The 27,118-nt window shown below is 35.3% G+C and overlaps 1 protein-coding gene across 1 annotated transcript; it reads right to left on the bottom strand.

Annotated features, from left to right (window-relative positions):
• Positions 1-499: 499 nt before the first annotated feature.
• Positions 500-27,118, bottom strand: LOC140171846 (RYamide receptor-like). Its single transcript, XM_072195175.1, is given in 4 exon segments — positions 500-1,018; positions 25,881-26,039; positions 26,041-26,124; positions 26,127-27,118. Coding segments are annotated over 4 exon segments (1,209 nt in total). The 5' UTR covers positions 26,640-27,118; the 3' UTR covers positions 500-565.

Raw genomic sequence — 27,118 nt, 5'->3', positions numbered from 1 at the left:
GAAGGATGATGAAGTAGTTTCGTTGAACTTTGTCGACTGGTGACGGCACATGTTTTTATTGTTTCGTTATCGATCAACTCAACTCAAAGAGTCACGATTTGAATATATAACCTTAACAACACACACTCTGCATATAATCCGCATCTTAAAGAAATATTGTAACATTTGCTTGGGAGGACGCCCTCAATGTTTTTGTTTCAAAATTATGAGTTTCACACGAGTATGACGTACTGTAATAAACTATCATACCCTGTAAAAACCAAAGAAGGTGCTGTATTTGTGGCAACATCTGAGGTTTGTAATAAATCCGTCATTTTATTCATAAGATCGAAATAATATTAGTAGTCGCACACATAGCCGATGTTCATAACACTGTACGTACACGATCGACGGGGTGACAGAATTGGCGACATATGCCCTGGAATCTAAAAGGACATATCTGATTTTTTTTTATTTCTTAAGAAAATGTTACAATGTTGCTTTAATTAAAGCTCATCGTTATTATTTTGTATTCTAATTATATTTGTGTTGAAGCAGCACCACGAAATATCACGCTCCTCGTAAATTATAAAAACGACGACCTTTCTCCAGAATCCACTGCGCCGTGCCCATTTTGCCAGTGCTTCGGACTTTTACCGTAAGCTCTGCTGATGTCCGTAGTCCATCGTACCCTGTCGTTACATATCCGTGACGTCATAGATACATTTTCCGTATTTGTATGAAGTGTATCTTTCCGTTTCAGTCCAGTAAAACTACTCCAATCTGGATCATAGATAATGCACGGTAAGAATCGAAACACACTACGAAATCCATTGCGGAATTTGTGATTCATATAGCAGTATATGAATGGGTTATAGATGCAGTTACTCATAGCGACGAGGAGGACGACAAGAAAGATGATCTTAATGAAGGGATAATACAGAATTGCCGGATAGACGTCTTGGATGATTGTGAAGATGTGGATTGGTAGGTAACATAAGGCGAACAGTAGAACCACAGTGGCAAACATCTTGACGAGCTGTAAATAATAGAAGAAATAAAACATGTTATTGCTTAAAGAAAAAATACATTTTTGTGACACCAACGTTTTGAGCCAGCTTTTCATGTGCGAACACTAATGCATCACCAAAGCGATGTATTAATCCATTACTAATTTGTACATCACAATCACTCTAATGGGTGTCTAAAAATGTGACATTAATAGAAAAAAAATATATCCACCAAACTACTATTTGATTTCCGTTCAATCTGATATTTAGAGTTATAACACAACTTCCCCAACCAATGCAATGTTTGGCATGCTCAACATTTTGTCTGGCCCACATGACGACCATATTCAAGATTCAAGATTCAAGATTCAAGAAGAAGAGAATAATACCAATAATAGAGTACGACATAAACATCATAGAACCGTATATTAGGCTCTTTTATTCTATAACATTGACATTTACCAATTTTCAATTACAAAGGCCCAAGTTAACATTGAAGTTTCGAATATTCAGACAATATGAATTTGGAAACGCTGACAAGATTTTAGTTCTTGAAGTTTAAAAGTCGATCACATGACCTCGGTCGGAAGCAGTTGACGAATTTATAAAGACAACGACGAGGTCACTGCATATGGAATCAGTTATTTTCAACGACACCATCTGCCCCGTCTACTAACCGGTCATCAAGTCACGTGAGTTTTCCCGTGAGTCACGTGAGTAGCTTTACCGATCCTAGCACAATTCTGATGAAGTCCCTCGGATATGGTGATGAAATATTAAAGTAAGTCACAATTTTGTTAAGAGAGGACTGTTTAAAATATTCATTCTAACATCAATCCATCTATTAGTCGTTAATTCGTGGCACACTTAAAAAACAAAACACTTTTCAGGCAGATAAATAGAAAGCTTTCATGTTAAAATGTTTTGTTACAAAGCGACTGTTATATACCACACAGTCCAATACCTAAGAGCGTTCTGATGTTATATCTATTAAGAAACGAGCATACACCGGCATACTTTGTTTTGGGTACTTAAGAACGAAAGACGTCCAAGATATCGACGTTTATGGGTTGTTTTGTATAAAACTCTAAAGTATTAGCAGAAAGTAATGACTATTAATGTACTTCAAGTTACTCATTAGATGGGCATTCGAGTGAAAAATATAAATTTGGTGAAGATATTCAAACCAAAACATTTAAGCTCACATAGAATTCTCTGAAAATAGCCCACCATTATCGTTTCCGTTCCAGGTAACACAAGTATAAAAATAAGAGGGCGAGATGGCCGAGCGGTTAAGGCATTGCACTGTCGGCCGGGAGATACGATCGACGAGAGTTCGAGCCTTGGGCTTGCCTTAGGTGAAAATTCTCCTGCCTCCCAAAGAGTTCCTATATGGTCGGGAATCCTTCAATAAAGTAGTGTGTTTGCGATGTCCGTGGTTCGGAAGTCACGTAAAGCCGTTGGTCCCGTGTTCAGGAGGATTCATCCTTGTGCACGTTAAAGTGTCAGAGCTAATCGAAAAGAGAAGGGGGACCATCCCCGGTTCTTATATCTGCAATCAATCCTAGGTTCCAGGATCAAGTGTTGACGAAATGTGGCATATTATAAAGTCGCTCTGTCGACCGAAACCAAGAAGAAGAAGAAATACGAATTTCTCTTATTCGTATGTTTATACTTGTGTTACATACAACGAAAAACGATCATAGTTGGCTTCTTGGTTTTTTCTTGTTGAAATGAAAACGATAAACGATCATAGTGGGCCTTATTGTTTTTTCTTGGTTTAAATAAGACTACGAAAAACGGTTATCCGATCATATACACGGACGCAGCATGCTGGTATGATGCCTTCAATTCAAAAGAAATTGGCATATCAGAATCAACCATACATTATATAGTGGAAACAGTTTAACGCGCTATTGCCTGTATGCATTGTAATCACACAAATGTAAATAGTTCTAAGAAAAGTGGAGATAGCATATATTATCGACAATACCAGGTGAGTTGCTGAATAATTTTCCTGTTCATATACCTCATTTTTATAGATTACCTGCAGATCTAGATTCCTTCAAAGATTATAAACGGTAATAGTGGACTATTTGGTAGTATTGTTGTGTACAATTTTAGTTTGAAACAGCCCAAAATTGGTGTAATGAAGACCAAAATTTATTTATGCGCATTTTGACACCTTATTTGATACGATAGCTCATAAAACAATAAAACAATTTAATGTAGTGAGGTCCTGATTTGAAAGTTGCACTTACAACAATACTAACCACTCAGATATTATTACACAGATTTCCTTCCATTATACTGAATACAAATCAATAGAATCTACAGCAACTTTCAAATCGTGGGTTACCTTGATTTAAATGTACGCTGTAGCAAAAGCGCAGAAATGAATTCTGCTTCCAACGCTTGTTACAGATTTGTAATACAATCTCCCGTTGTTGCGTTAGTGCCATTATTTAAGGGGTAGTTACTTTTTTTGAAGTGTTTATATTTTCAACGCAGGGAAAGTAAGGGCTTTTTCAACACAGGGAAAGTATTAAAAAGTATGCGTCAAAAAGAAAGGACACGGACATTGTGAGAGAATCAAGTAAAAAGTCATTTATTAAAGATGAAAAAGAAATAAATGTTGTAAATAAATTTAAAAAAATGAAAGAAAAAAATTAATAAATCGATTTGGAGGTATTGTACAAATACAAGAGGTCAATTATATATTCGAGATAGGAAAATGGAGTGGAGAGAAGGAGAGTTCGAAATAGATCAAACAGAATTGACACGCATTAAAGTAAGAACATGTTCAATCAATCATTTGTTGATATACGGACATATTATGAAATGAAGAGTTCTACAATTTGCACATATTCTATGTTAATGGTATGATGCAATAAAATATAGAGATTTGATAATGTTTATTGCTTTCTGTTTTTCCTGTTTTCTCCTTTGTATGTTTCTCAATCCGTACACATGTATCCTACGTGAATCATATCGGGTTACATATGGGTCTGTTTTCTAAATATTAAAAAAAAGTTATGTTGCAAGAGCAACAGCGCGGTGCCTCTATTTGCTCATGAACCACCATACACAATATGAAGCCTGCTTTGTACCTGTTTGGTTTATTTCTAAATTCGTACAACGGGTATTATGTTACTCCCGTACCTAGCAGTGGAACTCCTTGCTTTCCATGCTTTCCATAAAGATTATCCCTTGAAAGAGTTAAATTGAGATAATAAAGTTGATTGCCATCTCATTTTATCCTATTCTAGTCATTTGTACCTATCTGTACCTATCTACGTGGATATTTTGCAAATGATAACTACCTGTCGATTTGCATTCATAACATCATTGTCTTAAATGCATCGGAAATGAACATTACTTTGTGCTTATACTTTATATTATTTTGTTTATTTTAAGAAGAAGAAGATAATGCACTCCAACAAAATTATAGCGTAGATCAACCGTAATACATGTACCTATTCAGTAACATGGTTAGAACATGTATCAAGTTAAAACTGTATGATCTCTGTTGTTTCCTCTGCTTTGCAAATCATCCTAAAGCTAAGAATTGGATATTTTGTATAATATTACTTGCTTTAATTACCAACTTTGGGATTCCGGTTGAAGTCAGATTTCCAAGAAAGTGCATCAAAATGGGACCTAGTTCATTTTCAAATGTAATTTCTAAACTCATTTTGTTGGTGAAAGACATTACTTAGCCAACGTGATTTCGTCTATAATGGATCACGACTTTATCTTTCTTTGTCTTGAGTAGGCATTTTCCCAAGCAAATTTAATGTGTCTTTATATTTATCATGTTTATATGGTGGATGAATTTAACATGTGATGAACATCACACTAACAAAACAAACAAAAACACACCTACAGACAACCCCCGCTCCCCCCAAAAAACAAGCAAAAAACAACAACAAATAAACAGACAAAAAACACCCCCAGACAAGGGAAGATACTACCTGCCCCCGTCTACAAACCAGTCAACAAGTCACGTGACTCCGGGTTTCCCGTGAGTCACGTGATTAGTTTTACCGCTCATGTCACAATTCTGATGAAGTCCCACGGATGTGGTGATGAAATATTAAAGTAAGTCACTATTTTGTTGAGAGTACTGTTTAAAATATTCATTCTAACATCAAGTCCATCTATTAGTCGTTAATTCATGACACACTTAAAAAAGCACTTTTTAGGCAGATAAATAGAAAGCTTTCATTTTAAAATGTTTTGTTACAAAGCGACTGTTCTATACCACACAGACCAATACCTTAGAGCATTGGGATGTTATATCTATTAAAGAAAACGAGCATACACCGGCATACTTATTTTGTTTTGGGTATACTTAAGAACGGAAAACACCCACGAAATCGACGTTTATGAGTTGTTTTATGGAACTCTAAAGTATTAGCAGAAAGGAAGGAATGACTACTAACGACTTCAAGTTACTTACTACATGGGCATTAAAGTGGAGTGAAAAATATAGATTTGGTGAAGATATTCAAACCAAAATATTTAAGTTTACATAGAATTCTCTGAAAAAATGAGGGTGAGATGGCCTAGTAACGTTACCCTGTCGGCCGGGAGATACATGTACCAATTCAGTAACATGGTTAGAATATATTTCAAGTTAAAACTTTATGATTGCTGTTGTTTCCTCTGCTTTGTAAATCATCCTAAAGCTAAAAATTTGATATTTTGTATAATATTACTTGCTTTAATTACCAACTTTGGGATTTCAGTTGAAGTCAGATTTCCAAGAAAGTGCATCAAAATGGGACCTAGTTCTCTTTCAAATGTAATTTTCAAACCCATTTGTTGCCAAAAGACATAACTTATATAGCCAACGTGATTTCGTCTATAATGGATCACGACTTTATTTTTGTATCTTGAGAGGCATTTTCCCCGGCACATTTACGTAATGTGACTTTATATTCACATGGTGGGTAAATTCAACATGTGATGAACATCACACTAAATATACTTACAAAAACATCCTACACAAAAAATTATATAAAAACCAAACAGACAAAAACACACCCCACACACAACCCCAGACACAAATCTTAAACTATCAGGTAAGCAAGTAGACAGACATCAACGACGTGCTCAAAAAATCGAAACGAGTGGCAAGTTTTATTATTCTACACTGCAAAAACAAGTGTTTATATTTAAACACCATATTGTGTTTATCAGAGCAACACTTAATAAACACATAATTCATAATGGTTAACACTAATGTTAATGGTTCTAACACTAATGTTCATAAATTAACACTTGGTGTTATATTACAAACATTAGTGTTTGTAATATAACACCAAGTGTTAATTTATGAACATTAGTGTTAGACCATTAACATGAATTATGTGTTTATTAAGTGTTGCTCTGATAAACACAATATGGTGTTTAAATATAAACACTTGTTTTTGCAGTGTAACATTTACATTTGCCAACTTTTTGCCAAATTGACATTGAACTTTGAAATATTCAGAACTATCAGACGGGAAACTTTGACAACTTGTAGTTTATAAATCGACTGTATGACGTCAGCTGACAGTAACTAGTAGAATAATCTATAAGAAGCTTGCTTAAAACTAAGAGGTCACTGCATCTGGAATCTGTTATTTTGAATCCATCAATATAGACATATAGGAACACTGCGAATACGGAGCCGGCGAACCCAAACATGCGAACATCGTGTTTAACTTGCACAGCCGATGACGCTCGTTCATATTCGTTCGAGTTTATTGAAAATGTTTAAAAGGCTACAACTCCAAACATTCAGCTATCATACTCGAGCTACGCTTTATGTAATCATGTTAATGTTCTTTTCAGTGTTACTTTTAGCAATATCGGGAAGGGGTTTTGAGACTATGGCATTGACAGGAAGAGTGCCACCCGTGGTCTTAGTATGCAAATGATGGATGCATTTACTATGCTGCACATCACACTAACAAAACAAACAAAAACACATACACACAAAAAAACCATAAACACACAAAAAAAACACACACACACACAAAAAGCCGCAAACATCAAATAAACAAGTAGACTTACATCAACGACGTGTTCAAAAATCGAACCTAGCAGTATGCTCTAATATTATTCTAACATTTACATTTGCCAACTTTGAAATTCCAACTTTGAAATTTGAGCTTTGTCACAACTATCAGATGGGAACTTTGACAACTTGTACAATGTAGTTTATAAATCGACTGTATGACGTCAGTTATCAGCAAGTAGTACATGAATCTATAAGAAACTGGCTTAATACGAGGAGGTCACTGCATCTGGAATCTGTTATTTTGAATCCAATATAGACATGAGGAACACTGTTCAGATACCGTGAATACGGAGCCGGCGAATCCAAACATGCGAACATCGTGTTTAAAACTTGCACAGCCGATAACACTCGTGCATATTCGTTCGAGTTGATTGAAAATTCGTAAAAGACTTACATTCAGCTATCATACTCGGGTTACGCTTTATGTAATCATGTTAATGTGCCACTTTAGTTGTTAAGGCGTAATTGAAGAGTGGCAAGATGGAAAGGACAAGGAGAGTCAACACAAAAGAAAGCCAGGAGTAGAATGAGGATACCACTGTGCAAACAATCCCTTGTTTCAACGTGTCAACATGGAGTGAATGCAAAATCATCGACAAAGTTGTTTGTACCGTGGTTACAAAAGATCTTTGCAAACTAAGAAAGCGGAAAGACATTCTGCCTAGACAGTTCTGAGTACTTTTGTATGAATGTTTAAAAGGGGTAGACATATTCTAAGGAATGCATTGGTCTTGTACTTCTCAAGCTATATTCCAAAGGTTCATAATTTAAAAAGTTCTCAGATTATTAAATGCTTTGAAAATCTTGAATCTTATATTAAAGTTAGATATCATATTTGATGTTCACTGGATTCCATTGTGTTAGTCATTAAATACAAAAACAAGACAAACAGACAAACATAATAAATCGATTGTATTAATATGAATCTACATATTTTTGGATTGTATTTGCTTAAAAAAATTATACAGACGTCTATATGAGTCACAGTACTTAATGCTCATAACCGACACACTAAGAATACATAAAGCCCATTCCTATTCTTTCCACGTCAAAAATCCCAAGACGCTGAAAATGGCCTGATGATCAGAGAACTCATTTTGAATATCTTAATGCAAATTGTGCAATGTCAACGCCACAGAAAATCATGACATCTGTATTGTTTGATACCATTTCATACATCCCTAAGCCTCTGAAATCTCTGAAGAGCATACTGATGGGCAATGTGAACTGAGGATACCGTGGGTTGTGGTACTTTAATGCATACAAACTGTCCTGGGAGTTAGAGATTTATAAGGGGAGAATTGGATGATGGCATAGTGCCCTTACTCTAAGCTTATACACTAAAGGTATCCGTACAAACAAAACAAAAGCGATTTATTAAATCTTAATTATTAAACGTACATTACCAAATAAAGTAATCAATTGGTGAATAATTTTGCTCTATGTATTGTGATTCTGTACGATGCGACTTTATTCCTTTCAAGTCATACCAACTGGAATGAAAAAAAAGAAGATAATATCGAAACTGACACATTAGGATATTTTACCTTTCAGGGGATTCCTGCCCATAGACATATCACTTAGACACATGAATGGCCGTCCCTTACCACGGCGGAAGGTGACGCCCGTGTCCATGGAGCTAGGCGCGAAGAATTATGAAAGCGTGATATGACTGGGACTTCCAACACAGTAATGTGCGCGCAAAAACTGCGTGTGTAAAACAGCGCAGACGCAAACATTATCTGATTTGTTTGCGTCCTGGTTTGCATCCTATCCAGAATTGTTGCTATTGTCTAGGTGCTCGTTTGTCTGAGTTCATGCCGGCCTTTATATAATAACCATGTTTTGAGAACTAAGTCTGTGTAAATTGGGTCACTTTTGAAATGCTCTCTCTTTTATTCAAATTGGTAGTAAATCAAGTCGCATCATGTTGAACAATGTATATAAAAATGAAAAAAAAAAAAATGGGGACAAGCTATAAAGGGTTTCACACAAAAAGTAACAACACGCACTAAAATTACAAAACATTTGGCTGCATAGTTTCAAATACATGTCGATGAGGGTATTGGACCAGACAATAATCTCACACAATAATTAAGGTTATGCATTTTACTAGCCTAGATTCGTGAGGCAGGACAGGAAATTGAAGATATTTTGCTTACGTGATTTGCTGGTGATTTTAGTGGTCTTATTTCTTGTCTTGAGTCGTGACTTTATATTAACAGGCGAATCTGGACACGAGCTACATGTAGTAGGTTAAATTACTAAAGAAAAACATGGCGGGGCGGTGAACTTTCATTGCAAAAACGAAAAGCCACTTCATATTGGTTTAATGCAGTCCATACACGTTCAATTGTATTAGACAATATCAAAGACCTTAGATACAAAATCTACTATTTTGCACTGTACACACGATCATTAATAGTTCACAATGGTAGATGTTGTATCTAGGGTCTGTGATATTCCCCAGTGAAATTGAATGTGTATGGACCGCATTAGTCGAGGCTACAGGTTGTAACCAAACGACGTTTAAGCCTTTATTTGTTTGAGGCATAATTCAATTTAATGACTACAAGCAAGTGACAACTTCAGAGTAGATGCTAGTTGCTATGAATTAGGCTATTCATGATGTGGATTATTATTGTCTTCCTTGACGTTCCAGTTCTCACGGTCGGACATCCAGGAACATTGTCCCCTTACCCCTTTGCACAAGCGCGCATAGCAACCAGCTCGAGGAAGGAGAACTGCACATGCGCACACTGGTTTTACGAGGCTCTTCCACTGCGTGACGTCAGCTCGACCAAGAGAACCAGAACAAAAGGCATTGTTATGAACTGTAATGTGACCATGCATTATCTTTCTTAGAGATTCAGTCATTGTTTTTTAAATAGTTTGCAGTACAATGAACCGAGAATAAAGACTAGCTGGCTGATTTACTTTGGCGCCAGCAGAAAAACGCACTTACAGCTCATTAAAGGAAATATATAAACATACTTAGAACCGCAGCCTGTAGACCTGTTAAAATATTTGCAGGCCTTGGCAAACTCTTGTGAAGATATTATAGTCATTTTAAATAGAAACTCTTTATTTTTGATATCTTAAACAAAAACAATTACAAGTCAAGTGAAATGTCGGCGTAAAAGCAATTGTGCTTTTTTAGCTCTTTAAGCTCTTTAAACAAACCATTAATGTGTTATGCTAAAATGTTAAATATTGAAGATGTTATCTAACTATGCTACGAAGTGATAATTATAAAAACAATTTCAACAGTCTTCTTCAAGTCTCTGTCAAATATTATTGAACAAAAATCGAAAACGCTTATTATTGTATTATTTTTGTCTAATTGAATTTCAACATAAATGGGCAAATGGAGGTCATGAGCATATTGTATTTCAAACTATACAATTTATGACGGCGCAGGGTTATTTAAAGAGAAATCAAACATTACGTGACTCACTGAGGTTGACTGTATTGATGTTACAGTGTGGCTCTAGCAATTTATATGCTTTTTGATAGAGAGAAAAATCAATACCACCAGATAAATGATACAATTTGATACTTGGAGAACTTTGATACTTTTGACAGTTGTCAAAATGCTTGTGTCTCATAAGAGTTGCTGATTATTAGTAGGACCACCAAATAAAGTCCAGACGCAATTTGACAAATATGGATGTGGAATAAAACTTTTCACAGCATAACTACAGTGTGCCATACTCAGAAAAAAAAGGAACACTCGGATAAGACCAGTGAAATGAACTATTGTATCTCCGTATAACAATGATAAAATCTAAGATACGAATTCCCATTTAAGGATGATTACCGTGTATTCATTTCAATTTGTGCATTCATTATGGATAACAATAATTCTTAAAGTTCCTATTGCGTATTCCAGACCAGTATTGGAATTTTGAGGAAACAAATTCCATACTAAATTTACTCTTTAGTATAGAGACTGGGTTGATAAACTACAAGACACTACATGTGGGTTAGCTTTATGTTGTTGTTAGAAATCGATATGTTTGTCGTAAAATGCAATTAAAGGTTTCTAAAAATAAAGTTAATAATACTACACAAGCACACATCTTATGAAAATAACAATGTGAAACTTTAGGCCTGTTATACAGTGCTCAATATTAGCACTTTGGTAGAGATACTTGGTTGATAACCTACAAGAAGACACTAAACATGTGGGTTAATAGCTTTATGTTGTTGTTAGAAATCTATATGATTGTCGCAAAATCCAATTAAGGATTCCTAAAAAGTTAATAATCCTACACAAGCACACATCTTATAAAAATAACAATTTGAAAGGAAAAACAATGGTTGTTTTTATTATTTGTACAGTTTGTATGTTTTGATTTGAAGAACGTCTACTTCAGACAGATGTTAAAAGTTATGGACATTATCGCTGTTGTTTTAACAATCACTTAGTCTTTGACATTTCAAAAGTTTGATATTGAATTAACTAGAACATGAGATATTTAATAAAGGAATGATGTTCTACATTCTTTTTACGGTGTTGAAGTGACGCAAGATGTGGTAAACATTCCTGTAAAGAGTGGTCATTGAAAACACGGTGTTATTATCATTGAGATATCTAGTCTCTGACATTTCAAAAGTTTGATTAACTAGAACACGAGATACCGTATTCACTCGATAGTTAGCACATGTGCTTACTATCGAGGGCTTTTGAAAACGTGCAAAAACGAAAAAATATGAACAGCGCCATCCACAAAAGTGACAAAAGTGTAAAGGGTTTTGAGCAAATCATCGATACACATAGCTATATACGAACAATTAAACCTACGAATTTGTGTGTTAACTACATTAGCTCAGTTGGTAAAGCGACAGACTTTGAATCATCTTAAGAAGAGCGAACTGAACAGGAGTTCGAGGCTCGTTATAAACTTTTCCGTTGCTTTATTTTTATTTTGGGGTTTGAGCTTTTCTTGATAAATTTAATCTTTGTTTTTCATTTTGTTTCTTTATTGTTTTTTATTTGCTTTATTTTGTTTTGTTTTTTCTTTTCTTTTCTTTTTCTCCTTTCTTTCTTTTTTGTTCTATTCATACTGGGGTCATGGGTTATTTATTCAAAACATACCTATATACGAACAATTCAACCAATGTATGTCTGAACTAGACTCGCTGAGTCTCATGGACGCCGTTCCTATGTCCATCAGACTCGTATTTCCCATTTTGGATGTCAATGGGAAATACACACTTAACGCTTTGCGCCGGTTAAAAACTTGAAAAAAAATCTTTAAAATTTTATCAATGTATATAAAAGTGGTACCAACCGTATTGTGCTTGCTAATTTAAGACTCGGTTGAAACAAAATTAAGGATCGAAAGCATTTTAGTGTCCAAAAGGGCAAAATTATCGTCAAAGTTCTGCCGAAATCGGCACCCTTGCGAAGGGTTCAGAATTCGAATCGGGAACGAAAATATCCGATCTTTGCGATCAAAAACACAAAATTACAACTTTAAACATACTATTGGCAAAATACATTATTACCAAACAATACAGAATAGAAAATTTGACATCATTTTCTCAAAATATTGAAAAAATTTGCTCACTAGACATCGAAAAAGTAGGCAATCCAATTCCCGTTGAAACGCGTGGGAAACTGAAAGTGCGATAATCGTGACTAGTCTGAACCCCATTTGCTCAGTTTGAAAAACGCCGGACTTCGAGACTCGATGAAGTTCAAATCTGTTCAGTATTTCACTATTTAGATTTTTTCTCTGCCATGTTTGTTTTACAGGTCTTTTTTTAACTACGAATATAGGCCTACATTTGACAATTCTTGAAGGTTTGTTTTTGTGGGCTTTTTATTTATTTATTTATTTATTTTTACCAAAGGAACAATTAGAGATCAGTTGGATTAAAGTGGAGTGGTTACATGACTCCTTGGTAACTGGATCACGCACCTTTTTGAAGGCAAATAAATACGCTCATTTCGTTCTAATAGACAAAGTGATAATCGGATTACACGTAACACTTCGCTGGCGAATAATTGGATCAACTTTAAAATTTCACCCCTACATCCAATTTCATGCATTTTTACAGCCATGCATGCTACACCTCAATGGCAGACATAGCTGCTGGGACACAATAGAACAATAAATGGCGTTGAATGCCATAGACTTTGTGTTGCGATCATATCGATCGTGGTGCAGAACTCAAAAGCCTGATCCAGCTGACAGTGATAATCGGATTAAACATAGTTCTTGGGTATACATTTGAAAAAAATCCCGGTGTTAAAATTAGGCACGACATTGTTTCCTGTTTGATTTTGATAGGACTCAGCTTCACATAGACTGCGAAACTTAGTCCTCAATGATAGTCAGTCATTTATCTTTGGGTCGTTATATGACTATCATGATACATCTCCGAGGAGCAATTTCAGACAATTGCTTGGGATTACTGGGGCAGAGGTTAATTGAATCCTTTCATGACCACTGATGCAGAGTCAAGTCTGACAAGGACACTCAGCACGAATTGAAAGACCATGTCACTCTCGACAAAAGAATGCATGCATGTCAAAGGTCATACGACACCAATTGGTGTTTGTTATGCTCATCGAAATATGTACAGTAGGTCCCTTCATTGTAATGTCCTTCCATACTTCTCCAACCCACTTGGTGATCAGAATTCGTCTTTGGCTTGCTGTTATGTCATTGTTGGCGTATTTTTGGCCATAGGGACTGGAAACAGATTATTGTCAAGCTATTGTTATCAGATTATCTTTTCGACCTTCGATTGTATGCGAGTTGCGCCGAGTGCGCTATGTTTGAATTTTATTATTTACTCATGTTGCCCTACTAAATATAAAAAAACATCAAAATATTCCAATATCTTTTTTAAGTTATGTAAAATGTCTATCCTTTGTCGAACACAATTTCTGTGTAGCATGGAAAATCATTTACATAGGATTTTGAAGACAAAATGTGATAATTTTGTGGAGATACAGAATGCTAGAACAAACAAAGTTATATTTTTTCTGGAATGTGTACACCGTACGCTTGGTATTCCTACTGATTTCGATACTGAAATAATTCTGAAGATGATGTTCTTTGAAGATTTATGTTGGCATTTCTAGAGTCTGTCATTATAGGCAAACATGTAGGCTCATTTCGCAATGTACAAGACAAGCCACGCGCTGTGTTGTAACTGTGCTAGATTCGTACCAGGGTCTATTGATATCAACGTATTATTCATGCTTGCTCAACTGAGGATAATTTGTAAACCAGCAACTCGCATGGTACAATGGGTGGAAGCCGTTTACACAGTCCCTCCATATAGAGGCCTTGCATGTGACGTATCATCCCGTAAATATGGCGGACTACTCAAATGCATTCAATAAAAGCATGATTGCAATCTACCGTGACAGTTCGTCTCACACACATAACCCTGCACTACGATCAAATAAGTTGATGACAACATTTGATTGAATGGACTGCATTCTATAACTACGGTGAAGGACACCGGTTCAAATCCTTTGTCTGGAGCCAATCGATAATTTCATGCAGGGCCTCTACACAAGGTCCCTGATTCAATAAAGCACACAATGTAACAGGCACAATTGAATCGGAGCGGGATTTTACATGTTACACAATGAGCGTGTTTATAGTGAGACAATCTTTCCGTTATTTAGCTAAACTACCGCGCAGTCTAGATTTGCAATGGTTAGTAAAACATAAACAAATATAGATTGCGTGGCAGTCCAGCTAAATACCGCATAATCTGGTCACTATAAACATGCTCTTTGTTTTTTTAATTTTCGTATTGCACAAAATCATAAAAGTATAATGGATAAGGTTAAAATTATAAAATGCAAAAGATTTCTTTGCGGTTAAAAAGCATGTCCATATCACGTTTAAGTCGCAGTTATTGTGTCCTTCTTGATGTAAAACGAAGTCAGTGTTTTGAAATAGACTGCGGAACTCAGTCTTCAATGATAGTCATTTGATAGAAGGGAACCATCATCAGAGCCTTTGAAAAATATGGAATTTCTGTAGCGTGTAATGGCAAAGAGGACCATGACCACCTCATTTTAACATTGAGGGCATACCCAACTACATTGTTGAATAAACAGCCCATGACCCCAGTATGAATAGAACAAAAAAGAAAGAAGAAAAAGAAAAGAAAAGAAAAAACAAAACAAAATAAAGCAAATAAGAAACAATAAAGAAACACAATGAAAAACAAAGCAAAAAAAGATTAAATTTATCAAGAAAAGCTCAAACCCCAAAATAAAAATTAATCAACGGAAAAGTTTATAACGAGCCTCGAACTCCTGCTAAGTTCGCTCTTCTTAAGATGATTCAAATTCTGTCGCTTTACCAACTGAGCTAATGTAGTTAACACACAAATTTGTAGGTTTAATTGTTCGTATATAGCTATGTGTATCGATGATTTGCTCAAAACCCTTTACACTTTTGTCACTTTTGTGGATGGCGCTGTTCATTTTTTTTTTTCGTTTTTGCACGTTTTCAAAAGCCCTCGATAGTAAGCACATGTGCTAACTATCGAGTGAATACGGTATTTAATGAAGGAATGATCATATATTAAGTAACTTTTTCTGACTATGTATTGCATTTCATTTACGGTGTTACAGTGACGCTAGATATCATTCTTGGGTTACATTAAGGGTAACGATAGAGGTATTTTTATTGAGATTACGATCTTAAATCAGTGAGATCGAGTTCAGGTCGTTTGTATTAAAACAAAGCCGCATTACATGTTACAAGTAGATCTGTCAATAGAACATTTACTTTACAGAGTTTACCTGAATTGAGAAACGTCAAAGAATATAGTTCATGCACGATAAAAGGGCAAGACGTAGTCAGAAGTGAAATGGAAAATACATTCTACTCTTTCAAAGAATTGATATAGGCTGGACAGGTAGTTAGATCTAATAGTGAATGCTTTGTCACAGACACTTTATACCACACAGTCTAACCCCTTAGGGCATTCGATTTTATATTATAGTAACTGAAACGAGCATATAACTGTATACTTTGCGTTAAGTGCTTTAGCATGTTAAAAGCGGAAAATATACCAGGAAGCAATGAGTCCTTACGTTGAAAGTTACTACTTTTAAGTAGTTCAGAACATATGAAGCAACAGTGCAGAGGAAATAGCTTTATACGCCAATGCCAGTATCATACAAATCTACTGCTTAGTGCCAGAAGTGGGTAAGTGCAATAGCTGCCCTGTGAACATTTTGCAATTTACACACAGTATATTGTACTCATCTACACATACCAGCTACATATGTCAGCTATTGCACTTAAGCACTTCTAGCACTGAGCAGTTGAAATATTCGTTTAGTAAAACGGTAATGGAATTTGACGGGTTTTTCCATATTCTTTATACGCCTGATTTGGAATCGAATTGCAAAAGTTTTCTTCATATATGTTTCCTGATGTAGCTACCTACAGCTGAAAGTTTGATGTTAAACATTCATATATATTACTGCAGAACCGTTTTTAACTTGCATCCAATGTGATTGTTCCGATGCAATTTACATAATAAATTAAATATGCGATTACATAAGAAGTATAATTCATTAAGAAAGAGCAGCTAAATATTCATAGCGGTAGCGACATCCGGAAAAACACAGAATGTATATTTTTCATCCCAAATAGCTCAGCTCACGTCACTTTTCAAACATGACAACCAGGCAAAATGAAAAGATCAGAGTGCGTTCCTCCCAAATTAATTTTCATTCCATTCTAAGTAATCCTTAATGATATCAGGTTTAGAGAACATGATGTCAAAGTCTTTCCTGATCCGTTATATTTGAATTAGCTGTCAGTTATATTTTTGAATCGATCTTGTCACGTTTTTGAAAAACGCTCTTCATAGCTGTCGAAATTAAGTTGTATGACATTTATATACGGTAATTGACAACTCATCCCGCTATGTTATGTCATACGGCATCATTAGGCAAATTATGTGTGCCAGATCGTCTCATGTTAAAGAGACATCATCCGATTGTTAACATAACCGTTAACCTGTCAACAACTTATTAAAGGTTTAATATTACAATTCTATATTGTAGCAGAACAATTGTATAAATGCTGCCATGACTAATGGATTTGCATGAAATTTGCGTAAAATTGTTTTGATATAATTTACATCAAAATTGGTATAGACGAATCCAATTTCACGCCTTCCTACTCCTCAATGGCAGCCATTAGCCGCGACGGGGACCCAACTATCTCACCTAAAATGTGAGACGATGCGGCCTTGAAGGGTATTATAAACTGTTACGCGTAGACAAAAGACAGTTTACAACACAAAAGAATCTTACATCGAATTTTAAGCGGGTTTAATCCACCCAATTGGGCACTCAAAACACCTGTTTGGTGCATGCGGGGACCCTAATATGGCCGACCAAATCCTGACCATGACTTGACTCGTTGGATTAGTCTATACGCACTCAAGGAAAGTAATTTGTTAGGATATCGTTGTCAAGCAGATGAGGCTTAAAAGCATTCCTACAAAGCACTATGATTGGGAAATTTGATCAATATAGCCTAATTTCAAAGGCAAAGTCCCCCTTACCACACACACAAATTGGTGATTTTAAAATTGCAGCCAATAAGTTAATAGTCAAGACTTATCGAATTAAAGTTTATTTTCTTATAGATAACATTCATATTGTCTCACTGCATTAAATTTATTCATAAGTCTCAATGTTTTGAATGTTAAATAAAAGGATGAAAACACCAGATATTTGCACACAATCCCAGTGCAAGGTATGGTCAACTGTGCCACAGGTGTACAAAAGGCAGACATACCAAGGTCAGAAACCCCATTGGGTTATGGGAATGTCTTAAAACATCCTCTGGTTGTCAAGTGTTATAAGCTGGTTGCGAGAAATGCAGAAGTTGGGCCGATCAACCCGATAAACGGGTAACCGCTATTATTAGGATGCGCATGCCTGTCAATACGATGCGAATCAATACAGTTGGAATCACGTGAATGGACCGGACATTGGTGAAATTGAATACTTCCGTGTTTCTTGGTGGTGGTCTTATTATTTGGTTTTGTCATACCTTCCCATCAACCTGATCACCATTTGCGTATTTCTTACCAACTGGCACAAACTACACGACAGTTTCTTGGAATAGATAAAAGTAATTGGTATAATGAAGATTGCTTTCATTACGGTACCAATTATAGTAATGGCTATATATTAATCTGACTATCAGCAAGGTTTTCTCTAACATGGCATTGAAACATTGTCTGTCATGTAGTGTATGTTATTACTTTTTCATCATAGCCGAGTTTAGCCAAGTTATTAACAAAGGAACTATATAGAGCTTGACTTTTAGAAGCTTTTATTCGTTTTCTTGAGGCAAATTCAATTTAATTTCTGCAACAAACGTCTCGTCAAACTAAATGCTTATTGCGATGATTGACTATTATTGCTTTTCATAAAGAGTAAAGTGCGTGGCTAAAGGCCCTTGTCTTCGGCAATGTAACAATGTATACTGTTACAATAACAACAAGCTTTTGTGCAATAAAGTGGGGCCTATGGTTAGTTTTAACTGTCATTTACAAACCTATTTTGTGGCTGATGAGGTACGTTAAGATATTTAGTTCTCTGAAATGTCAAAGTAATCTTTCCCAAAATGGGTTTATCATCATCACTTAAAACCTGATTTTAGTCACGTTTTTGGAGTAAGTATTGTTCTGGCGTACAAAAAGTATGTATTTATTATTCATCTTATAAAAGGGCGCGTGAAACTGTAACTTTATCTTTTATTACTATTCTTGTTGTTACGATATATACATAATTTTGTAATATTGCGTGATGAAAAAGTTTGCTTTGCTGCTTTTGATATTATTAAATCCAATTTTGTCGCCTCTTTTACGTTCTTCTGGCATTTAATAAAGTTAATAGTTAAGGTCTTTCTGATATATTTGACAAACAGATGATATTATATTGAAAACGATGTGGTACCTAAAATTAAAGTACATGTAATTCGAGAGGCTTTAGCGACTCGAATTCATGGTAAGTGATGGGCTTTCAGCCCAAATGCCATCGACTGACCTTCGAAGTTATTAATGCTCTGCGTGCTACCCATAAGCTTCAACATAAAAAGTCCAAGTTTTGAGATGTTTTGTCGAAACATCAAGAGCTATCTTAAGAACCATTGAACCAATACCAGGCTTGTTTGTACTCATTTTAATGCATTTTTCATGCTGATTCCAAATATGGCCATGAAAATTTACAATTATGAAATATTTGAATTTTGAATTTTTTTAAAAACTTGTCGTCTGCAGTTGACACCAGCGTGGAAAGAGTTAAGCTTTGGTCACAAGTATTTCTTCAGGACTATAAAATCAAGATATCGCAAAAGAATGTTAAAACTTATTTTTGCGATCCCTTAAGACATTAGCTCAGTCGGCACAGCATCGGTCCGGTGATCCGAGGGTCCCAGGTTCAAATCCTGGATGGTCAGTGAAATTGTTTCACTGGCTGTCATTTCATGATTTATGTATGTGGAGACTTGTGTCAAAAACCTTTCTCATATTTTAAGCCATTCTTTCACAATCTCCTAATATCATCAGTTGTAGAAGTTACAGAATAATACTGCAAAGTCTGCAGGTACAATATATAATAATGTAAAATTAAATCGCAATATAGATATGGATTTAGACGTAAAGCAGTTATGAAAACATAAGCCACTTGTCGGCATGAAGCATTTTTTCAAGTAAAGTGTATTTTGCTATATCATACTGTAAACGCCGCCAAGATTAGAAGATTCCTGGAATATAAAAGCATTCATGTTATTTAAAACAATAAAATGCAAAGCAAATAAAATATTCCATAAGACTATAAGCTGTGCGTCAAAGTAAAGGTTACCGGCAATCGTCTCATTTTGCGTGATTGCATGACGTATAATCTCATCAGCCTTGTTGTCTACTTTTGGGGTGATGTTGACGGTGAAATGAGGCAGATTCATCCCTCGTTGACTATGGAGTAGGACCGATATTGAGTTAATAATTGGATATAAGTCATAATGCTAGAATAGTTGCCCACAACCTTATGAACTGCAGGTCAAAAGAAAATAACGTAATTGACACCTTGTTCTAGTAATTGGACCTCAATTTACTCGATAACAAATCGGACATATAATAATGATTGTTCATCCATATCATTTAATCAGCATAAAATTATCATTAAAGTAGGTCAGACACCAAGAAATTTAGAAAACTATAAGATATTTGAACGCGGGAATAAATAAATTGCTCTTTATAGATTATGGGTGTTGTATTATAGATGAATCAGTTCGGATTGAGAAAAGTTGTCGATGTTTAGCTGTATTGAATAAGGATATAAGAGGCTTATTGCTTCAGACTACATTAAATGTAGATGCATGAAAAAGGATTAAAAAACATTACATTCGAATTGATTTGTGCTTAGTAGCGTAACTTGGTGTTCATGTAGGTATATACTAAGAACATAATTGTATTTGAACAAGATAACTATTTATTTTGGTCGTGTGACAAGCTATGCAACTCTAGCAAATGGCAACATTTTTTACTTTAGCAAGAAAGCGTAGAAAAAAAAATCTAGAGTTCTGAATTAGTTCTATTTACGTTGCTTAGTTTCACAAAAGGTATATAGGTCATAATAGTAACATTATATCGAGCAACCGTATCAGTGGATGTATCTGAAGCTGCGACTATATAATAAAAGTTTATAGTTATTTTAGACTTGCGTTATGTTACTCTTACATAAAGACCCATTCAGTGATCCCAGAAAAAAAAAAAAAAAAATGTTTATGAATTGCCTAAAAGTGAAGGATAGGTAATTGAAATTGTCATTTGGTAAAAAAAAAATGAAAAATGTTGCAAAAAACGAAGAATACATGTAGCTAATTTATATACTTACAGATTCATGTAAAATGTCTTTTTTGTCTTAAATACACGGTTTTCGGCTGAAACATTAGCAGGCTATGTTAGCACATCTATGACGTTGACAAAGATATCAAAATCGGGATTTTGATGATTTTTACGATCAACCGGATGAGCAAATCACTGAACGGGCCTTTTAAATAGATCAAAAAATCGGAATCAATATAATAATTTAATGTTCCTTTATGCTCATTTTTGTGTAGATGGTCTTTGCAAAGTAATAATCATGATAATACGGAATTTGATTTACGTATTCACCGATTAAACTTATTAATAGCTTCATTTACTTCACTATTCACGCAAAATGCTTGACCCACTTTTTCAATTTAATGGCATTTGATGAATTTGTTCCTCCCAAATTAATTTTCCTTCCACTCTAAGTAATCCTTCAACGATATCAGGTTTGAAGAACACGATCTCAAAGTACTTCCTTATATTTGTTATATTTGAATTATCTGCCTGTTATATTTTTAGTAGATCTTGTCACGTTTTTGAAATCACCTCTTCATATCCGTCGAAAATAAATCGTATTTATGACAGTTATATGCGGTAATTGACAAGTCATCCGCTATGCTATGGCATACGACATTAGTATGCGAACTATGTGTGCCAGATTGTCTCATGTTAAAGATGCATCATCCGATTGTTAACCTAGTTACAATTCCCCCCAAAACATTAAGACAGAGAATACCAGTAGAAAGGTTTGCTTGTCTCATTCACCATGCGAAATATCAAGGTTATGAATGGGCGTCACACGGGGTTGGGGTGGTCATTCGGCCCTAATATTGTAAAATCATCTAACCTAAAAAACTCTCACCCTGCTGGTGGGGTCAAATAGATGTGACTCCCTGTACGTCTGTTCTGTGTTCTCGTCCTACCCCTTCTTAATATCCTCTTCTATTATCCCTTTTTCATATTCCATACATGGATTTCTCCCCCTTTTCCCCTATTTTTTTTTCATTTACCTACTACACTACGTTATCGGAAGCATAGTTTAGTTGTGAACCACTATTATTTATTCATAGCAGAATGCACTACTTGTGGTGTACATAGCTCTGCAATTTCCGTATCCTTCACCCTAGAGCAAATATTATCCTACAAACAATAACAAAACCGGTGTCGGTTGAAAGACGGTGATGGCGATGATTTGAAGAAACCGGACCACTTAGGGTATAGATATGGTTGTTTGGTGACAAATATAGCGCATAAATCCGTCATTTGAGATGAAATAAGATAACTTGTTTTCATCTGAGATGCTAAATGTCAAATTGTACTAATATTAGATTTTACGCGTTGAAATTTTGATTACTCTTTTGAGTTTTTGAATTTTACGAGTTCTAGTGGTAAGTAAGTGGTAGTAATATAAACTGAATTATCTATATATATAGCAATATAATGGCTTATGAATGGGAGCTGTACGAATCATAATAAACCGAAAGGAAAGGAAGGTTTTATTTTAAACTCTAATGGTGAACCGCAGTTTAAATTGCTATAATTTATATTTAAACACACTTGAACAAACACAATGCAATTTAGCAGGCAACAGCTTAAATCAGCGCCAATATTGCAACATTGAAACAAACAACTATACAAACATCCAATCCCATCCCATCCACCGCAGGCAATGAGGATAAAGTGCCTTGCCCAAGGACACAACACGTTGGCACGAGCGGGTCTCGGACTCGCAAACTATGGATTATGAGTCGGCCGCCTTATCCACTCGGCCACACGTGCTCTTCAAAATAATTAAATTTAAAAAGTACTATTCAAAAAATAATTATTTAACATCTGCTATAAACTTAAGCAACCCCCGGCCCCACAAACAAACAAACAAACAAACAGAAAACAAACAAACACAAACAACAATTACAAGAACATATGTGATGCGATCAAGCAAAATCAGTCGGAACTCGGAAAAAATAAATTTTCAGATTCTTATAGGATAGTAAAAAGCATTTACAAAGCTGCATTTTGCAGAAAACCGTATTGAAATTGAACAACCAGATCCAAAGATATTAGCAATTAAAGAGTGTCCAAAACAAAAAGAAACAAAAGGAAATATTTCCTTTGTGTGGCTGTATCTCAAAATCAATATTACCGAGTTCCGACTGATTTAGCTTGATCGCGTCACATATTGTGTACATTTTGTGTGAGTAAAAGTTCGAAATCGATTTCATTCACCTGTTTAACGTATGATTATAAACTATTATTTTAAGCGTATTTGCTAACGCTGACTCTCATAGGTATTGAATAGGTAACTTAACACTGAAGTTGAAGTCATCAGGAAAATGTCTCCATGCCCTCAAGCCAATCTGTCAAGATCATGAAGATGCCCTTGTTATTAAAACCTGATTCCTTCAATATGAAAACTGCCTGAACTATCGATTGAGTTGAGAACACCCCCATAAGCAGTTACACCTGTGAAACACGCGTATGTCAGTATATGATAACATTACACATTATTCAACATGTTATCCTAGGTGTTACAGCCAAGCTCTATCTTCCCATCTAATAATAAACACATTAAAGGTACATTTTTATGTCTTTATGTTCAACACACACCTTTATCAAGATGCAGATTTCCGAGAATTTGTATTCAGTTTTGTGTTTCATGAAGTGTCACATGTAAGTGTAATTTCCTCAGAGGCCGATATGTCTAATTACGGTCGGTTATATAAAACCAGATGTTTTATATTTTCATAACTACAATTCTCTCATCAATGATAGATTTTCAAGATTAAAATACATTTGCATATATATATAGTTTTATCTGCATCTTACATTCGACTTGATTCGAAGATCTTAATCACCTGGGACACTTGCGTTTCTGGATATGAAATTCGAAGCTCGAAGAGTACACATATCTCTTTCGTTATTAGACATTGTATCTGCAAAAGTATCTTTATTAATTTAGAGACCTGTTTTTTTATGTCAAGTAGATTGGAATATATCTGGTACAACAGGTGAGATAACGTTAGTTAACATGCAATGCGCTACAGACATCTTCGACCTCCCGGAACTCGGGCCGGAACTAAAACGCATACCGCCCCCACCCCCCACACACACATAACATACACGAACATGAAGTCGGTTATGTTATAGACAATCCGAACTCCTGCAGCAAGTTTATATTACTTCCTTCACCATATATCGGAAAATTATATTTTCAGTATCAAATGGGACGCATTTTGTTTACTATGTAGCAACAATTCTGTTCCAAAGTTACTGTCATAACATTACAAACCTTGAAAAACATGGAGGGCGCTATGCAAGTTCCATGGTCATGTTTTGACGCCAGACGCCAAATACCAGATTTTGTTGTTGTTACTGCAATACCATTTGAATACTTTTAAAAATGCTGTCTTCCCTAAAACGTATCATGAGATGTATGGAGGCTAATAATTTCAAAGGATATTATCACCACCACCATCGAATCACTAGATTATTATTCGCAGAACTACTGAGAACTATGTATCGTACATCATCTGTTTGCAACTTCGTTCGTTGTGGCCGCAACGGGGGGCCGAAAAGAGCACTATTCGGCATTTAGAATATTTTATGTTTTCACGCGATTCTAATGTTCTTGTCTTTAAAGACATTCCAATTGAATAAAAACACAGCCGCCGTATTTGACTTGCTTGTTCATGCGATATGCATGTGTTTGCGTCAAGGTCGTGTGAAAAACTACTTGATGTACTTGGAACGCGAGTAGATATATCAGGTAATCAGCAAGTTTCATAGCATTTAATCTCCAATTATTTTCAACTACAACTCAATGCTACTGGCATCACAGATATTCATCTATCTTTTGTGGAAACTGCTTTATGAATGTGCTGCATTTTAAACCACTAGAGGAAATTTATAATGAAAAATCTTTCAAAGCGATGAAAATTGCACAAAACTATGAGAATTGATCATTTTCTTATTTCTATGAAACTTTCTCATCCAAATGAATGAAACATACTTATTGTTATTTTTCATTTAATACAATGCGACAGGTTGTTGACACGTTGATTAATATTTCTCATTCATTTGCGTGAGAAAGTATCATAGAAATGAGAACATTTTCAATTCTCATAGTTTTGTCCAATTGACATCGGTTTGAAAAAAAAAAATCTCATTTAAAATTCTACTAGTGAGAGTATATTGATGCATCAATTATTCAGCAAGCTGCACTGCGTTGGGATATTGCATATAGAATTTACATTACTCCTGTAGAAGATTTTGGAAATATTTTCCACAGGGGAAGTATGCTTTGCAAATGTAACTGGTCAGGGTTAATCATTTTGAAACACATACTCTCCCTATTATGGATTCATCTATGATTTTCACAACTGGAGTGAGTATTTCAAATGGAAGTTACAAAATTGTCTATTCTATTCAAAACTCATGCTCCTTCTGTGGAATACTTTAGCTAATTTTTTACAGGGGTGGATTTTAAATGGAATAACCTCGCATTATTTTTAACTTGGCTATGGACATGATAGAAACTATCATCCTTTTGGCACAACCTTTTTGGATTTTTTGGATTCCAAAGGCACAACATTTAGTCGATTAAAGGATAATAGGATGAGCATAATATCACTTTGTGTTCCATTCCTTAAAAACAAATCTTTGTTATAAAGTTCGTGCGTGTCTCATGTTGCTCTTACGGTGAATGACCGTAGCTTTCCGTTTCTCCCAATCTTTCGTTCCTTTATCTCTCTTTTTCTACCAAATTAAATGACTGTTCGAAAAATATACAAAACGTTGGTGAACTTCCATCATATACGCACCATTAAGGCAACCTGTATAGTAGCTATGCTTGGTAAATTACACCGCTTTGGATACTTTTGGGTAATCTTTATTTTTCATTCTTAGTAATGTGTTGTCCTTACCTTAGTTTTTGATTCGGTCATTTTCCTGTCCCTTGAAGCCTCGCCTTCTCCCGGAGTTCTTCTTGCCCAGATGGTATGTCCAATTCTTCCATACGCAAATAGTAAAATTGTAAGTGGTAAAAAATACTGTGTTAGCATGGCTATTATACTATATACATAGGCGTGCTCCCCAGTTACCTTCTGTGCAGAATGAGTTAATACCACCCTCGCAAACTGTGGTATACATGGCTGATGGTAAGGCAAAAAAAGACCCGCTAAGACCCATATGAAGATCGCCACCAGGATAGTACTGGTAGCCGTCATCCTTGGACTTAACGGGTGGATTATGGCGGTGTATCTATCCAGAGATATGGCCACTATAGTACATATGCTAACAGAAACTGATACAGACTGTGTGAAAGTTACAATCTTACACATAAGTATACCAAACGGCCATTTTAAGTACAAAGTTGCATAAAAAGTAGAATTCACACACATTGCTGCCATTAATGCATCACTTATAGCAAGATTAGCGATGAAGTAATTTGTGACGGTTCTCATTCGGCGATTTCCTAAGACAATATAACAGACGATGACGTTCCCGCCAATTCCTAACACAGTAACAATACCAAAACAGACGATAAATATCGTCTGCAACCAAACGGGTTCTGAATAAAACATTTCATAGTCGTAATATGAATAGGAATCGTATAAATCATCTTCAGCTGTTGCATTAGAGCATCCACTATGCGTTAGATTTATAAAATTGGAGCAATTCATGATGTTTTGACGTTGGTATTTTCATGCGTAAATTGTAAAGTTCTAAAAGCACTAGTTAACTCGTAAACTTTGATGCGCAAAAATCCTCGCCTTAATCCATGAGTTGATCTTGGTTATACTAACTGTTTTGGAAATCCATACTTCCTTCTTTTTGTGCGAATAAAATCAAGTTGATTTTTTGTGAGTGACCAGAGCAAAGATATCGTCGAACAATTGAGATGTAGTTTAAAGTATCAGTTTAAAGTCAAGAACTGATCAGACTTATGTCTTTACGTAAACGCACATCACTGGCTGACAGAAGTTGCAACATAAATCTATCATTTGGGTGACAAGTCTAAGAATAATCAAATATTCATATTGATTAGATAGGTTCAACATCATTGCATATGCCAATAAGATAACCAAACCATATCAATATTCCAAATTTGTTCGTACAGAAGAGATAGATTCATATCAGATCAATTCTCTGCACTGAAGGA

This window comes from Amphiura filiformis, chromosome 15 (assembly GCF_039555335.1).
Source record: "Amphiura filiformis chromosome 15, Afil_fr2py, whole genome shotgun sequence".
In the NCBI taxonomy this organism is placed as follows: Eukaryota; Metazoa; Echinodermata; class Ophiuroidea; order Amphilepidida; family Amphiuridae; genus Amphiura; species Amphiura filiformis.
This window is presented reverse-complemented; position numbering and strand designations above follow the sequence as displayed.